General features: G+C 48.6%; 1 protein-coding gene across 1 annotated transcript in view; it reads left to right on the forward strand.

Moving 5' to 3' along the window:
• Positions 1–358: 358 nt before the first annotated feature.
• Positions 359–17,160, forward strand: part of LOC138285504 (pericentrin-like) — a 542,361-nt gene continuing 525,559 nt past the window's right edge. The window contains exons 1-4 of the mRNA XM_069225495.1: positions 359–485; positions 1,165–1,316; positions 2,375–2,586; positions 3,289–3,512. Coding sequence (XP_069081596.1) covers positions 1,198–1,316; positions 2,375–2,586; positions 3,289–3,512 — 555 coding nt within the window. The 5' untranslated portion in view covers positions 359–485; positions 1,165–1,197. The remainder of the gene's footprint in view (positions 486–1,164; positions 1,317–2,374; positions 2,587–3,288; positions 3,513–17,160) is intronic.

Raw genomic sequence — 17,160 nt, forward strand, 5'->3', positions numbered from 1 at the left:
CTGGTTATGTACAGCCAAGAAGTATTGTGCTCTGCCCCGTTTCAGGCGGTTTGTTGGCGGTGACCGTTCCTTGCAGTGAGCATGCGGTGTTCCCTAGTTCATAACTTGGAATCTTGGTTGCTTCATGTACTGGCTGCTGTCCAAGTTGAAATAATGGGGTCTTTGCAAATACTGAAATGATATTGTTGGGTTTTTCCTCACTGAAGAAATATGCTAATTCTGCTGTCAGCGGGATCGGCATTAAGCAAAGAGCAAGTTGGCAGGGAAGTAGCCCACACCCCCTCCGCCCGTGTCCCTGGTAGGAAAGCGGATAGCTGCTCTTTGTTTACATGCCCCACGCGGTTGCCGTGACAATGCCAGTGCGTTGAGCAGGTGTGCCCAGGGTAGTCCGTACCGTGGGAGTTAAAGATTGAGAACGAGGAGAGATCTCCCAGGAGCAAGCAAATGTGCGCACCTGTGTTGGAGAAGGTCTGCTAGGCTCAAAGGTGAGACATCCCCCTGAGAGAGGGGAAGAAGAGAGAGGGTCTTGAGAATCCTGCAGTACTGAATACAGGCAGAAGATTTAAGAAAACTTCGGAGAGCAAATGTCTGTGTAAGAATAGTCGGGCACTTCAAACCTGGATTAGCGAACACTATCTTGTATAAATTGTCTAAAACATTGATGTGCAAGCTGAAGCTTCACAGCAGCCTGTGATTGCTTGTGTGTACAAATCCAAGCAGTTCTTAAACGGATGCAGGCGCAAAAAAGGCCTTGATGGAGGGGAGTTGGCTTGGTTGCTGTTGCTCTGAATATAATCACTGTGGAGTTTTTGTCTGAGCAGCAGTGTTTGCCAAGGAAATGCCGCTTTTATTCTCAACTTTGAATGGAAGTTTTCTTAGAAGAAAACATAAACTGCGTGAATCTCCTCCCCTCCCCAAAACTGAAATGTTGATGTTGCTATGTTTACCAAGAGCTTCTCCTAGCTTGGCAGTGATGGAACTGCTTTGAAATGTGGTAGAGGTTTGAGATCTATGCTTTACTGTCGCTGCTATGCTGCGCTGCAGAAACGTGCTAGCATCTTTACCTCTGCATCACTTGACATTTTTGCCCTATACTTCTCTTGTCTACTACAACCCATGATGACTGGCTTCTTATCTATTGTTTCCTTATTTGGATTTTCGCAGCTGGAGGGGAAGCTCTCATCTTTAAACAAGAAGATGGAGGAATCTCGCCTTCAATTGGACACCCTGGTGCAGAGACGGGATCGAGAGAACCAAGAGTGTGAGATCATGATGGCCATGCTGAGATCCGATGCAGAGTCTGCTCACAATAACGAGTTAGTAAATTCTGAGTGTTGTGAAGAGAGACGTAAATGGCTTCCTGGGTTGCAAAGGGGTAGGCTCCCTGGTGCTGGTGCTATAGTACTCCTTACATGATGTTGGAGTGCAGAACATTCTGTTGGCTATCAGATGTGTGACTTTAGCCATTTCATACTGTTCAACTTTGACTATGAAGGTGCATGGAGCGTGAGATGTTTCATCTGTTGAGTAGCTTTCCAGAACAGTTTTGGTACTAGTAGCACGAGGGTGGTATTATGTTCTGTTATCACTTAGATGATTGACGGCCTGTAACATCCAAGGGCAGAACCATCTGTGATCAGACAGTAAAGGCAGAGCCGTCGTAGAGCTTTAGGGTTAGTGGGTTGTATCTTTTTCTTTTTTTGAACTGCCTGGGTTGTCCCAGCACCTTTCCACATGCGATGTGGGCTGCTTGGATTGGTTTTAACAGTAAGAACGTAGCTTTTTTTCAGAAATAATGTTTACCAGGGGCCAAGCATTGGCACTAGCCTGACTGTGATTGAATAAAAGAAAGCAGGAATGTTGTGTATTTTACTAAGTAAATGCAATAATGTTCAGGTGGACAGTAAGTGTAAAGCCTTGAATTTCAAGTGGGATGGCAGCACTTTCATCTGTATTTTTAGGGGACACCAGCACAGGTTTCTAATAGACAGCAAAACCACCTATCTCTAATGTTGTTTTTGTTGAACTGCCTTTGTGTGGAACAATGGAAGTCGTGTGTCTCTCGACAAGCGGTGGTGATTATAATCTGATGAAAGTGAGAGAATTTAGATCTGTCATGCTGTCTTGTCTTTGCAGACACTGAAGCAGAATTGGCTTTATCCTGGTAAATCTTACATGCTAACTAAACTCTGACCTACACATAATAAACCATGTGTGGGTGACTGAGTGGGCCTGACGTACATGTTGCTTTTTCCTGGGATCCGCGGAGCATATGCTTTAGTCCCTGCAGGTGGCTTCTGTGGATGCAACCATCTACAGTTCATGTGGTCTGAGATGCAGACTTCAGCTGACAGTTTTTTTTTTCCCCTCTCAGAAAGTCGTGGCAGGATTCTTACCAGCGAGTTATGAAGCTCTTCACAGAGATGGTGAGATCCACTATCGCAACAGAGGACCTGATCAGTAGGAAGGTTGGCTTGTGCCTGGATGACAGCTTGGCGTCTGCTGGTGCTGGGGGTGACTCTCTGAATGTGGGAGGATCCCCGGATGTCATAGGAGGTGTCAATGAAGAAATGGACCAGGAAAACAGTAAGAGCACTATGTTCTACACATATTAAGTGAGAATCTTAGCAGCACACTGGGAAATGCACCCAGTTATGTGAGCGTTGCTACCAAGATACTTAGATATGATGTCTGAGGGCCAGCCTCATGTAGACTTCTCATTGCTAATGGAAAGGTCTGAAGTCTGATAAGAGCTTGTGGCCAGAAACATGTTTCCCCGTTTAGTTCCAAGGGGACAATCTAATAAAGTGCAAGAGATTGTTAAACTGTTTTGCAGTTACTGCCGGACATTCAGTTGGGGTAATAAAAATCCTTGCCCCAGTGCCAAACTCCCATAGTTTTCTGCGCCACCCCGTTCAGACTCCAGTCCGAAGTGATTCCTTCACTTTACAGGTCGCTTCCTGTTTCTCCTGTCCCATCCCTTAATTCACTGTCACTCTCTAGTTTATCAATTTCCTGCTACCTTTAGGCCCCTGGTATGTTATTCCCAACTTCACTCTTCCACAAAGGCCTCCCCTTTGTGGAAGGATTCCCCACTCCCCTCGGTTTGCTGTTTACACTGTTTCAACAGTACTTGTGATCTTTGTCACTAAAGACTGGAAAAGTTGAATAATAGCCACGTGTTCGTGACTCATACATCTTCCTTCATTGACAGACTGTACTTGTTAAAATACCATCATATACAAATTAATCGGTGCCCTTGATAAGTTTCAGTACCTCTCGTTGCAGGTGAACGGCTGCCGGAGAGTCCCGACTGCGACACCATGGCGGACCACAGTCAGCTGTCTGCACTGACTGATGAGGGCTGTGAGCTCTCGGAGCACCTCTGCGAGAGCCTCTTTGGCACCCCCGAGCTGCTGGCGGAGAGTGAAAGTCGGATCTTGAAGATAAGCCAGCGCCTGCGTACTGCTGTGGAGAGACTCCTTGAGTTGGTCCGAGACTCCACCAAGCAGGTGAGCGCACGACTTCTGCCGACATAGGCGATGCTGGTGTCACTTCTGCAGCTCAGTGGTGTCAGTAGTTCCTTTCTATCCTCTAAGATAACACAGTACTCTATTTCTATCAGCAGGGCTTCTGCACCTGTGTCTATTATTACGAATTAAATGGTCTAATGTTTTAAGCAATTTGTTGTTAGAGCATTACTTATATAAAGGTGACTGCCATTTACAGATCTTTGAAATTAAAGAAATCATTTATTTGTACATTGATGTTTAGAAGCATTGTATGTACGTTAGTGTTTGGAGAACATGAATAATGGTCATTTAACATTGTTCCTCAGGGTGGTTGCACTATATTTCGCACACCACTGCCCCAGTCACTGCAGATTTAATTCAATATACGAGTTTGGATTCTACAACATTATAACATTTGTTGTTTTACATGTTTTTAAAAGGTCCTAATGTCAGACCGGGAAATCTTGGTAAAATGCACATATTTTCTTATGTAAGAGTGTTAAAAAAATAAAAGAATCAGTAACTTTTTATGGCCATCTGCCCTTGCACCCTGACCAAGTAGCTGCCCACCTCATAATCATAGCTAGGTCCAATACTCATTTGAGATGCTAGTAAAGCATTGCCTCTTCTCTTAAAGTTTTGCACATTGTGTGGGGTGCCCACCCAAGTTTTTTATGATTATACTAGAAGTAAGGTTTGATGTAGGCTATATGAACTATCCAATTGTGGTTTAAATAAAGAAAACCAGAAGAAGAAACCTCTCTTGGAGATATGCAAATATTGTGGGTAGAGAAATGTATGAGGAGAGATCCATGCAGTCTATTATCTGTGGGCTCCCTGCCTGTCATGTTTTTGGTGATTCATGTACAACACTAGGAAGCATAGGTCTATGAGGACCCTGAATGAGAGCAGGATCTCTCTGAGAAGCCTTCAAAGGAAAAAAAAACCCTCCGAGATAAAGGCCTCATTTATAAAAGCCCATCTGCAACTGTTACCAATCTTTGTGATTATAAATTACTCACTGAAGCGATTGTTTTGTGCCATTTCATTTCTCCATAGTGTTACAGTGGCAGTCTCACTACTTCTACCTAGGGGATGCAATGGTTTTGCCTTTCAGAGTCAAGCCTGTGTACCTTGTCATTTTTCTGAGGTAAGGAATATGGTTGAAAACACAATGGGCCTCATTACGACCCTGGCGGCCGGCGGTAAGCTGGCAGTAACACCCCCAACAGGCTGGCGGCGCACTGCCAGTGTATTATGACTGTGGCGCATTAGCCACCGCCATACCGCCAGGCTTCCGCCTTGCGGTCATAATCCCCAACCGCCAGCCTGTCCATGGCGGTAAACACCGCCATGGAAAGGCTGGTGGTAATGGGGATTTGGGGTGCCCCTATGTCCCTGCAGTGCCCATGCACCTGGCATGGGCAGTGCAGAGGCCCCCAGGCACAGCCCCATCTTGCATTTCACTGCCCGAATTGCTGCACATCCACATTGCCGCCGCTCTATTATGAGCCGGCTGCAATGAAGCGGGAGCGGTCCCTGAAGCTCATAGTAGCCCTGCACTCGACTCAGAGTAGGTCCCGGTCTTGCTCGAGAGGAAGGTCTCGAGATCAGTCATGGAGTCATCACCACTCGTCTTCTTCAAAATCATCGGGTCAAGGTAAGAAGAAGTCGAAGTCCCATCGCTCTCCGACTTCACCCGTCGCTTGGCCGATGCGACGCGGGAGGAGCGTCCACGCACAAGGTCTCCGTCCTCGGAGCCAGCGTCTGGGTCGGCTCCGCGCTGCCCCGACTTTCCCGGATCCAGAGCGTCCCCCACCCAGATTAGAGTTTTACGAGGCCATGCATGTCATCTTTGGACGGTCCGACCCCGATACGGCGCCTTCGAGCCCAAGGGGTTCGACTGAAGGGCCTTTGGGTTCCGTGACGGTGGCTTCGGCTCCGGCCACCGAGGTCACCTGCGGATCCGCACCGGTGCCAGTCACACCATTGAGACCTTCCCTGGCGCCGGGCCGTTTGTCGACGCTCCCGACATCAGTAGTGCCCTCTATTGACGTCAACCCAATTCTTATCCCTGACGACTCTGAGTTGGAGCAGCGTCGGTTGATGCCGCCTTCGATGGGGCCTATTCGCCCCAGGTCGGATTCTGACCTTTGTTCTTATGGGTACGAATATGGGGAGAGATTGGAGGGGGTCCCTGGACCCTTATGAATACCAGGATGACCCTTCTAAGGACTGGGCTCAGGAATTGGGCGAAGCCAGTGGTCTGGATACTTCTCCTGACGCTGGCAAGCTGTCTCCTCCTACCGTGGCTACGGCGGAGGGAGCAATTTATAGTATGGTGGTCAGTAGGGCAGCTGAGGTCCTTGGTCTCGAGCTTCCCACTGGTGAGGTCAGGTCAAATCTCCTGACGGAGGTGCTTTAGCTTGGGGCTTCTACTTCAGAACCCTATTTGCTGGTTAATGAAGCCCTCACCGATGTCCTTTTGGGTACCTAGTCCAAACCCAACACAGGGGCTCACATCGGCCCACTCCGAACGACCTTAAATTCCTGTCCCAACACTCCACGCCTGAGAATCTTGTTATCCACGCTTCCTCTTCTTCAGGCGCATTCCTTTCCGCACCCCCATATAGGGAATCCAAAAGGCTGGAACAGTTTGGCAAGAAGTTGTTTTCTTCCTCCCGCCTCGTGTCGCGGTCTGTGAACACTGCACGCCTTTTGGGCCGCTATACCCACTCTTTGTCAGATACGGTTGCGCAGGTCCTCCCGCAGAGACCGGAGGCCTGTGCCATCGTCTCCAAAGCTGTGAACGATGGGACAGATGTGACAAAGTTCACAATCCGTTGTGGGCTGGACACGACCGACTCTCTGGACAGATCGGTTGCTACGACTGTGGCCTTACGAGGCCACGCCTGGTTGCGTACTTATGGTTTTTCTGGGGATATCCAACAGTCACTCATGGACTTGCCCTTTGATGGTTCACATCTCTTCAGAGACAAAGCGGACTCTGCCTTGGAGAGATTCAAGGATTCCCGGGCTACGGCTCGGTCCCTCGGTCTTTCTTCTGCCCCTTCGCCCCCACTGTACGCTTTTCACCACTTTCGTGGCCATCCCGTCCAGTTGGTGGCAGGATTCGCCATCACCTGCCCCACTAGGAAAACATCACCACCGACCAGTGGGTTTTGCAGATCGTTCGAAAGGGCTACTCCCTCCCTTACGAATCTGCTCCAACACCCATGCCAACATTCTTCAGTCACCTTCCATGGGATAGTTTGGCTCTTCTCCGCCAGGAAGTCGCAGCTCTCTTGGCCAAGGGAGCTATAGAAAAGGTCCCTGTGCCAGACGTAGGTTGTGGTTGTTATTCCAGCTACTTTCTGATACCAAAAAAGGACAAGGGCTTATGACCTATCCTAGACCTTCGGGACCTAAACTACTTCCTCAAGAAGGAGAAATTCAGAACGCTCACCCTGACTCAGGTTCTGTCTGCCTTGGACCCAGAAGACTGGATGGGTAGTGTTGGACTTGCAGGACGCTTATTTCCACATCCCCATCGTGCCTGTCCACAGACGTTACCTACGATTCTTGGTAGGTCACAAGCACTTTCAGTTTACTGTGCTCTCCTTCGGCCTTACCATCGCCCTTTGGGTGTTCAAGAAAGTGATGGCGGTGGTTGCAGCTCATCTGCACAGGTTAGGGGTCTCAGTCTTCCCCTACCTCGACGACTGGCTATTGAAGGCGGACTCGCCCCAGAAAGTCGTCTCCCACCTTCAGACTATGGCGAACCTCCTGCATATGCTGGGATTCCCTATAAATGTGACGAAGTCACACCTGACTCCCTCTCAGATGCTCCCTTTCATCGGAGCTGTTCTAGACACAGTGCAGTTTCGGGGTTATCCTCCCGAAAAGCAAGTCCAAGATATTCAGGCTATGATTCCGATCCTCCAACCTCGGTCTTGGGTTTTGGTGAGACTGACTCTGAGGCTGCTGGGCCTCATGGCCTCCTGCACCCTGCTCGTAACACATGCCAGATGGCATATACGCGGTTTGCAGTGGGACCTAAAGTTCCAGTGGGCGCAGCATCAGGGGAATCTCTCCGACATAGTCCGGATCTCGGAGGGGACTGTGAAAGACCTGCAGTCGTGGCTTTTGAATCCGCATTGGGTCCACGGCAGATCCCTCTCCCTTCCCCAACCTGATCTCTATAGTGATAGATGCTTCACTTCTGGGTTGGGGCGGCCACATGGGGGAGGTGGAGATCAGAGGACTCTGGTCTCCAGCGGAGTCTGGGCTCAATATCAATCTTCTGGAGCTCTGGGTGATCAGGCTTGCGTTGAAAGGGAAAGTGGTGCAGATGTTCACGGGCAATACTACCGCCATGTGGTACTGCAACAAACTGGGTGGAGTTGGGTCCTGGACCCTTTGTCAGGAGGCATTACTCCTCTGGACATGGCTGGAACATCAGGGCATTACCCTGATGGTTCAACATCTGGCGGGCTCCCTCAATGCCAGAGCGGACAAACTCAGCCGTTGATGCACAACCGATCACGAATGGCATCTCCATCCGGAGGTGGCGCAAGGTCTCTTTCGGCAGTGGGGAGAGCCTTGGTTAGCTCTGTTCGCCTCCGCAGAGAACGCGCAATGCCAGCTGTTTTGCGCGTTGGAGTTTCCAAGGAGGCACTCGCTCGGAGACGCTTTTCGTCTTGAGTGGAACTGGGCCTCCTTTCCGTCTATACCTCTTCTGCCCAGAGTTGTCAAGAAAATCAGGAACAGCCAGGCCCAAGTCATCTTGGTGGTTCCGGACTGGGCACGGAGGGTATGGTATCCAGAGCTATTGAGCATGTCCCTCGATCCTCCACTCAGACTGCCTCTTTAGGCGGATCTTCTGTCGCAGCAACAGGGGACGATTCTTCACCCAAATCTGTCCAACCTCCACCTTCATGCGTGGAGATTGAGTGGCGACAGTTGACGGCTTTAGCCCTTCCACCCGAAGTCTGCAATGTTATCTTGGCAGCCAGGCGTCCATCAACCAAAACTGTATATGCCTGTTGTTGGAATAAATTTGTGGCATGGTGTACCAACAAATCTGTTGAACCCTTCTTTCTGCTCCTCTTTCCGAGGTTCTTCTGTACATTCTTTCTTTGGCCCAGCAGAACTCTGCTTTGGGCCCCCTTAAAGGGTATTTATCTGCCATGTCAGCCTTTCTTAGGCTACCTGATCAGCCCTCACTCTTTAAATCTCCTATTTGGAGTAGATTCCTAAAGAGACTCACCCATTTATTTCCTCCCGCTCCATTTATCATACCTCAGTGGGACCTCAATCTTGTACTTACTTATTTGATGTGTACTCCCTTTGAGCCAATGCATAATTGTCCCTTGCAGCTCCTCACCTTCAAAACTGTCTTTCTTGTTGCAGTCGCCTCTGCTCACAAGGTGAGTGAGCTTCAGGCCCTTTCCTCAAAGCCTCCACACTCGTCTGTGCACCCAGACAAAGTTGTGTTGCGCACTAAGGCTTCTTTCCTTCCTAAGGTGGTTACACCCTTTCCTGCAGGCCAGTCCATCACTCTGCCTACCTTCTATGCAACTCCATATCCTTTCCCATGAGGAGGAGAGACTCCACTGTCTGGACCCAAAAAGAGCATTGGGGTTCTACCTCAATCATACTAAAGTTTTCCGGGTGGATGATCAACTCTTAGTTGGGTATGTGGGTGCGAAAAAAGGGAAGGTGGTGCAAAAGCGTACCATCTCTCAATGGGTGCTTCTTTGCATCAAAATGTGCAACACTCTGGCCAAGAAGCAACCTCCTGAGGGCTTGCGTGCTCATTCCACCAGAGCAACTGCTGCTTCCACTGCGTTAGCAAGCAGAGTTCCTGTCCTGGATATCTGTCAGGCAGCATCGTGGGTGTCCCTGCACACGTTTGCTACGCACTACTGTCTAGACAGTCAGGTCCGTCGGGACGGCTACTTTGGTCGTTCGGTCCTGCAGGACTCCCTAGAATGATCTGGGTTCGCAGCCTACCACCGAGGATGGCATTGCTTGGGTATCTATTTTAAGGTAAGGAATCTGCAACTAGAAGTCTCTATCAGATGGACAAGTTACTTACCTTCGGTAACAACATATCTTTAGAGACATATTCTAGTTGCAGTTTCCTTACCGCCTGTAGGAAAATGGCTCCCTGTTGCAGTTACCCTCCACTTTTTGCCTGAAATCGATGCTGACTTGACTGAGAAGTGTGCTGGAACCCTGCTAACCAGGCCCCAGCACCAGTGGTCTTTCACTAAAAATGTACCATTGTTCCACTTGTTTATCTAGTGTCTCCTGGGATTAATGGTGCTGTCTCCGGTTGCAGTAGCAATGCTTAAAACAACAGATGTATCTTTTTCTGCCTGCCTTCTTTAAAGCTTGGCAAGCTTAAGAGTAGCTAAGGACCACTGGATCTTTTTTTATAGTTAAAGCACATGCTTTTAAAAATAGATGTCTTATGCAGAGCATTGTTACCTGGACCTATTTATCCTGCATCTGCTGCATCGGTACAACAGTTTAATTTGACCAGGAAAATGATACTTGTTCACAGTGACCCATAAGCCACATCTTGAGACCTCTTGTGTAAGTGCCTTAGCTTTGGTTTTAAACAGCATTGACAAATTAATTTGATCTGAGAGAGACTTCTAGCTGCAGATTTCTCACCCTGGGATATTCCCAGACGTCAGACTGGATCCCAAAGATTTTTTGAGTAGTACCCCTGTGCGCCGGTAGATGTCAGCATCTACAAGTGACTTGGGTTGTACCTATATAGGCCTTGGTGCACTGGCGTCCGTTTTTCCTTTTCCATGCCAGATAGCGCTGATTTGGTCTGAGAAACCCTCAGTAATTTTTGACTCGCTTTTTGCCACTATTTATCGACTCACTTTGAGAATTTTCTCTCCTGGTGTGAGGAATGACACCCAAGAAACAAACTGACTTTTTCAAACAATGCGGAGGCTATCACAGCCATATATATCTGTAACTGACCCCCATTTGCTTATATTTTGGTACTTGGAACATGACCATGATTCCAAAACTTGTGAGAACTAACGCACCATGCACACGAAGGTGCTGAAGGAGTGATCCCTTAAGCTCCTTGCCAGCCATTGGTGGACGAATCCGCAATGCTTAAGATGTCGAACACACAAAATGTTCTGCAATTGTTCGTGGAGTTGCACCCGGCGATAGTCGTCCCACTCAGTCATCATGGATATCTGGTAAGTCCCGTAAGCACAAGAAATCCAAGACGTTGAATGCCTCCTCAAGCTTCACTTCGCCAGTCGAAATCAGATAAGGAGCATGAGCGTCCGCACTCCAGGCCTCATGCAATGGCAGAGCCTGAGTCTGGGTCTGCGTCGCTCTTCCCTAAATTGCCGGAGCGACCCCTGCCTAGCTCAAGGAATTTTAGGAGGCCATGCACTTCATATTTGGATGACCTGGCCCCTCTGTAGCGCCTTTGAGCCCAATGGGTTTTGGAGAGGCCCCTACTAGATTGCTGCTAGCAGGTTCGCCGTCAGGGCTAGTCAGGCCCCAAGGATCCCTTGCTGGATCCAGAGCAGCAGTGAGTGAGGCAGACCCCTTCCTTGACACCCACTCCAGTGCTGAACCCCTGGTGTCATATATGCTCTGTGGCAGCACAATTCCCCACCCTTATTCCGGACTCTGACACAAAGACAGATGGGCGTCGCCCGGCGCCAGTTCCAGAGTGGAGCCAGTGCCATTTACTATTGATAAACCTGGAGAGGGAAAGGAATGGGAAGGGTATGAGGACCCTTAAGATCATCACCATTCATTAGATGAGGACGGCTGGTATGAAGAAATGACGGAGGCCAATGGGCTAGACACTGTATGATGCTGGTCTCCTTCCACTGTGGCTATGGAGGAGGGGAGCCTCTTAGCTGTGGTAGTGCATACTGGGACTTGGGTCTTGGACTTCCACCTGCCATCAGCAGTGGTCAAGACAAACGTCTTGACGGAAGCACTTCAATCTCACTTCGGCCTGCTTCAAACTCTTACTCTCATTCAATGAAGCCCTTACTGACGTCCTACTTGGGGCCTAGTACAAGCCTTGCCCTGGGGCCCCTGTGCATAGGATAGTTGCCAGTCCCATAGCCCTGCTCCGGGGCAACCGGTTTCCTAACCCAGCACATCACCCTAGAGAACTTGGTGGGTCAAGTCTCTACTTCTAGGACTGACCCTGGAATATTTCCAACCTCTCCACTGGATGGGGAATCCAAAAGGCTGAATGCGTTTGGAAAGAGGATGCTCTCAGGCATTGTACTGTGGTCAGTGATCACCACATGTCTTTTGGGCCACTATTCCCATAGGATCTGGGATCAGTTATGCAAATGCTGCCCATGTTCTCAGAGGCGGCCCGAGCCATACTCTCCCAAGCTATTACTGACAGCATAGGCGCAGCAAAGTTCATCATACAATGAGGACTTGACATGACCAACTCACTGGGTAGAGCGATTTCATAGTGGTCCTACAGTGCCACGCCTGGCCGAGAACAATGTTTTATTTTGTTGTTTTTTTTCCCCCCAGGGTATAGGCAAGCCTCACTTATGGACATGCCCTTTAATGGCTCTCTTCTTTTTGGAGAGAAGGCGGACTCAGCACTGAAGCACTTTAAGGACAGTCGATCTATGGCGAGGCCCTTGTGCTTGTCTGTGATGTCTTGTCACCCCCAGTCAACCTTCTGCTCATTTCGTTGCCATGGAAGTGGTCTCTAACCACATCCATACCCTCCCAAACACCGTGGCCAACAGGACACTGGTCCCGTTAACCACTTGGGACAGGCAGCCAGAGGTTGGTTCCTTACACCACCCCTTGGCAGCTGCAGCCTCCAAACCCCTTTAGTTTGCCCTTTGACCATAATGAGAATCCAGTGGGAGGCAGGATACTTCATCACCTGCAACACAGGCAGTCCGTAATATGGCACCTTTGGGTTTTGCAAATAGTCCAAAGGGGCTACTGCCTTCCCTTTGTGACTACCCCCCCACCCATGCCACCCCCTTACGACTGACTGACGATGGACTACCTCTCCTGCTCCTTCGGGAAGTGCTGGTCCTATTGCCCTAAGGAGCCATCGCAGGCGTGCTTGCATCAGAAGTAGATCGTAATTGCTATTCCAGCTAATTTCTGGTGCCCAAGAAGGGTAGAGGTCTCCGTCCTATCCTAGACCTGCGTCCTCTCAATTTCTTTGTGAAAATTGAGAAATCCAAGATGCAAGCACAAATTCAGTCTGCCCTGTACCAAAGAGACTGGACAGTAGCTTTGGATTTGCACAATATGTTTCCACATCCCTGTCCTGCTTTCCCACAGATGTTACATGTATTTGCTGTGGGCCAAGAGCACTTGCACTTTGCCTTGCTCCCCTTTGGCCTTAACAGTGCTACTTGGGTGTGCACGAAAGTGATGGCGGTGGTTGCAGCTCATGTATGTAAGGTGGGGTGGTGGTGTTTCCAGTCCTTCCCTACCTTGATGATCAGCTGTTGAAGGCAAGCTTGCACCAGGCATTTGTCCCCCATCTCCAGACGACGGCGAACCTTGTGCATTTGCTGGGTGTTGCTATCAGCATGCCGAAGTGACACCTGATTACTTCTGATGCATCCTTTCATCGGGGCTGTTCCATCCTCCCAAACTGGTAGTCCAGGATATTCAGGTTGCTACTGATTTTTAGCCTCTGTCATGGATTTCAGTGAGAAACACTCTGAGGTTATTAGGCCTAATGGCCTCCTGCTTCCTGTTTGTGACTCATTCCTGTTGACATATGCAGGCTCTGCAGTGAGATCTGAAGTCCTAGTGGGTGCAGCATCAGGAGAATCTCTCAAACATGATTCAAATTTCAGAGGGAACTACAAAAGATCTGCAGTGGTCCCCAACTGGACCAGTGGCCGACCACTCTCCCTTTTCTGATTAGAGCCGATTGTAGTGACAGATGTATCACTTCAGGCATGTAGAGTCCATATGGGAGAGCAAGACATTGGAAGCCTCTGGTCTCTGCAGAGTTCGGGTCCACGTCAACCTGTTGGAGCTTTGGGTGATTCGCTTGGCAATGAAAGCCTTTCTTCCTTCGATCAAGGGAAGGCTGGTGCAGGTTTTCACGGACATCGCCGCCACCATGTGGTGTTTCAACAGACAGGGTGAGGTGGGGTCATGGACCCTTTGACAAGAGGCTTAACGTCTGGGCATGGCTGGAACGTCTGGGCATTTCCCTCGTGGTTCAACACGTTGCATGCTCTCTGAACACCAAAGCAGAGAAGCACAGCCAAAGATGCCTAGCGGATTACAAATGGTATCTCCATCTGTTCGCCACCGCTGAAAGCAGGCAATGTCAGAATTTTTACGCAACTGCCCAGAGTTCTCAGGAAGATCACGATCGACTGGGCCAAAGTTATTTTTGTGGCTCCAGTTTGGACACGGAGAATCTGATATCCTTAGCTGACAAGCCTGACAATCAGTCCTTCAATCAGGCTAGCCCCTTCAAGAAGATCTTCTGTTGCAGCAGCGTGAAAGGGTTCTGCACCCAAACCTGCATATCCTTCACCTTTGTGCGAGATTGAGTTGAGACAGTTGACCGCTTTCGACCATCCTCCTTAAATCTGTGATGTTATCCTGGCAGCCAGCTGTCCCTCCACCAAGTCGGTATAACCCTGTTGTTGGGATAAGTTTGTGACCCAGTGTAATTCTCACAATATCCACTCTCCGCTGCCCTCCCTTTTCCGCCCAGAACCCTCACCCCCCACCATTCTGCTACTCTATCACAGAGCTCTGCTGTGGCACAGTTTAAGGTTATCTTACAGCCATTTTGGCATTTATGCAGTTGCTGGGCAAACCACCTTTATTCAAGTCAACCGTTGTGGCTAGGTTTCTCACAGGTTTCCTCCTAGGCCTTTCATTATGCCCCAGTGTGATCTGAACCAGGTTCTCAGTTTTCTGAGGTGTGCCCCGTTTGAGTCTCTGCACAAATGCTGTGTTAGACTTTTGACCATCAAAACTGTTTTTCTAGTGGCCATAACATCGGCTTGGAGGGTCAGCAAATCGCAGGTGCTCCTGGCACACCATCTATACGCTACCTTCTACCCTGACAAGTTGGTTCTGCGGACACATGCCTCCTTCCTTCTGAAGGTTGTGGCCCCTCCCGCCTCCACGTCACCCTGCCTATCATCCTTGCGTCCTTCTAAAGAAGAGGAGAGACTCTATTGTCTGGATCCAGAAAAAGCATTGTCATTCTATCTAGACCGTACAAAAGATCTCTGGGTGGACGATCAATTCTTTGTGGGGTACATGGTAGCTAAGAAGGGGAAGGCTGTAGAGAAACTGACCATCTCTAAATGGATAGTGCTCTGCATCAAGATATGCTATGCACTGGCCAAGAAGCAACGCCCTCAGGGTTTTGTGTGCTCATTCCGCCAGAGTTACGGATGTAACATTGCTACCTCGCAGAGTTCCTGTCCTGGATATCTGTCAGGAAGCAATGTGGGCATCCTTGCAACTTATACTAACTACCACTGCCTGAACAGTCTGGTCCATTGTGTTGGACACTTTTCCTGTTTGGTCCTAGTTAACTTTCTATTTAGAATTGGCTTCGCAGACCCACCTCCAGGGAAGGCATTTCTTGGGTTACTAGACTAAAGTATGGAAGTCTCTATCAGGTGAACAAATTACTTATCTTCAGTAACGCCTTAACTGGTAGAGACTGTGTGTAGCTTCAGATTCCTTACTGACCCTCACTCCTGCCCATTAGGCAAGTGGATTGTTGTATCAGGGACACCCTTCTCAGGGCCTTAGTTTTTCCACACCGGTTGTAAGTTCTCATCGTGGCTCTGCGCTCCTGCCGTGGAAAGTTGTGAAAGTACCCGTGCCTATATAGGGACTGCACAAGTCACTTCTGGCACAGACGACTCGGACACCAGGATATTCTGTTGTAAGAAAATTGCAGCTAGATAGTAGTGGCTAGACAGATACGTCTACCAGAGAAGGCATTGCCAAAGGTAAGTAACTTGTTTGTTTTTAGCACACAGTGGTGCTAGGTGCCATTGGTGGGTAAAAAAAAAAGTGCCTCGGACTGAAGATGAAAAAAACCTCCCTAAAGGTCATCCTGATCTTCTCCAGTATCCGATCCAATCATAGATTCACATACCTGAATCATTTCCTGTTGTCGAAGTAGGAGTCCCACGGTACCATAGTAAAGCAGTATGGTAGAGGCTTCAATGGCAATACAAAGCCAGTTTAATAGCATATGTATAACCAATCAGACAAGAGCAACCTCTGGAATGCTCCCAACAGAAGCTGAATCCCTCAGATTTTCTATTGCACGTCGTGTGAAGGGTGTCACCCTGAGCTCGGCTCAGTTTTTTCCTGTATATCCCAACTTTTCCCATTTACAGTGTCTGAGTCTTCTAACAAAAGGCCTCCTCAGAGCCTGCAAGTCCTGTGGGAAGAAAAGGCTACATGTTGATGAAACACACAGACTCTCGATTGCTTCTACCCTAAACATCAGGTAAAGGAGTGGAAGATTTGTCACACGTTTTCTTTAAAAACCTTGAGTGACAGGGAGGCTACTTCTGTGGCTACAGAAATTTGTGCTCAGAAGAACTGGATTTTTGAGATTTAGTGATACATCTGCGAGACCCCTCAAAAGTCACAATTCTATGACCATTGGGATTCTGGAGAGAGTAGAGAAGGCCTTGAAGGTACATCATAAAGACCTTCAAGGAAAGGAGAAACTCCCACTTGCTTCTACAGGGAAGGTCTCCTCCCAGTCTTCTTCTCCATTAGTGGAAAAAAGGGAGCAACAGCTTTCTCCGTCCTCTGACTCATCAACGGAAAGAAAAAGAAATCCTTTCAGAACACCACCACAACTACATCACCTACATCACTATCGACGGCGACAGTCACCACTGCTTCGTCCACAAACACTTAGGGCCGTATGTACGAAATCTTTTTCCCATAGACACAGAATGGGTAAAATCCTTTCGTACAGCTGGCCCTTAGTCGTCGAAAACCTCGACTTTGGTAGCTATTCACGCTCACATTCCATCGATCAAGGTGATCTCCTGCGCTAAGACACTGTCAATGATAAAGACACCTGTGCTGTCAATAATAGCACAGTCAACTTCCTTACAGTTGATAGTAGCTCCATCGATGACAGCAACATCTACAATAAGAATGCCAATGGCATTATTGACGATGGAATTCTTACTGTCAGCGCCTCAGTTTCATTCACGTTGATGAAGAGGGGACAGTTGGTTGAGATTAAAATTAAAAAAAATATCCAAGACTGCTTTAAGGCCTGAAGTGACATCTCCAAGCATGGTCTCAGCTTTGCTACCCATTCATTTATTGTCCTGGAAAGAGTCTGATGATGACTGGCCTTTTGGGGACGCACACATTCCTAGGAGCTCCATGTGAAGTGACAGGAGGAAGATGATGAGAGGGACATTATGAACACTATGAATACCACCTACATCCTCAGCCTAGGCAAGATGTTATGGAGGTACCTATTTCTCTAACTCAGGATCTACAGCACATGTTACAGGATTACAGGAAGATTTCCTGATTGCCAAATGTGGTCAGATATCAGCAGTCTGCTTGATTTGATACCTAAGGACAGAAGGGAGGA

The sequence above is a fragment of the Pleurodeles waltl genome, chromosome 3_1 (assembly GCF_031143425.1).
Source record: "Pleurodeles waltl isolate 20211129_DDA chromosome 3_1, aPleWal1.hap1.20221129, whole genome shotgun sequence".
Lineage (NCBI taxonomy): Eukaryota > Metazoa > Chordata > Amphibia > Caudata > Salamandridae > Pleurodeles > Pleurodeles waltl.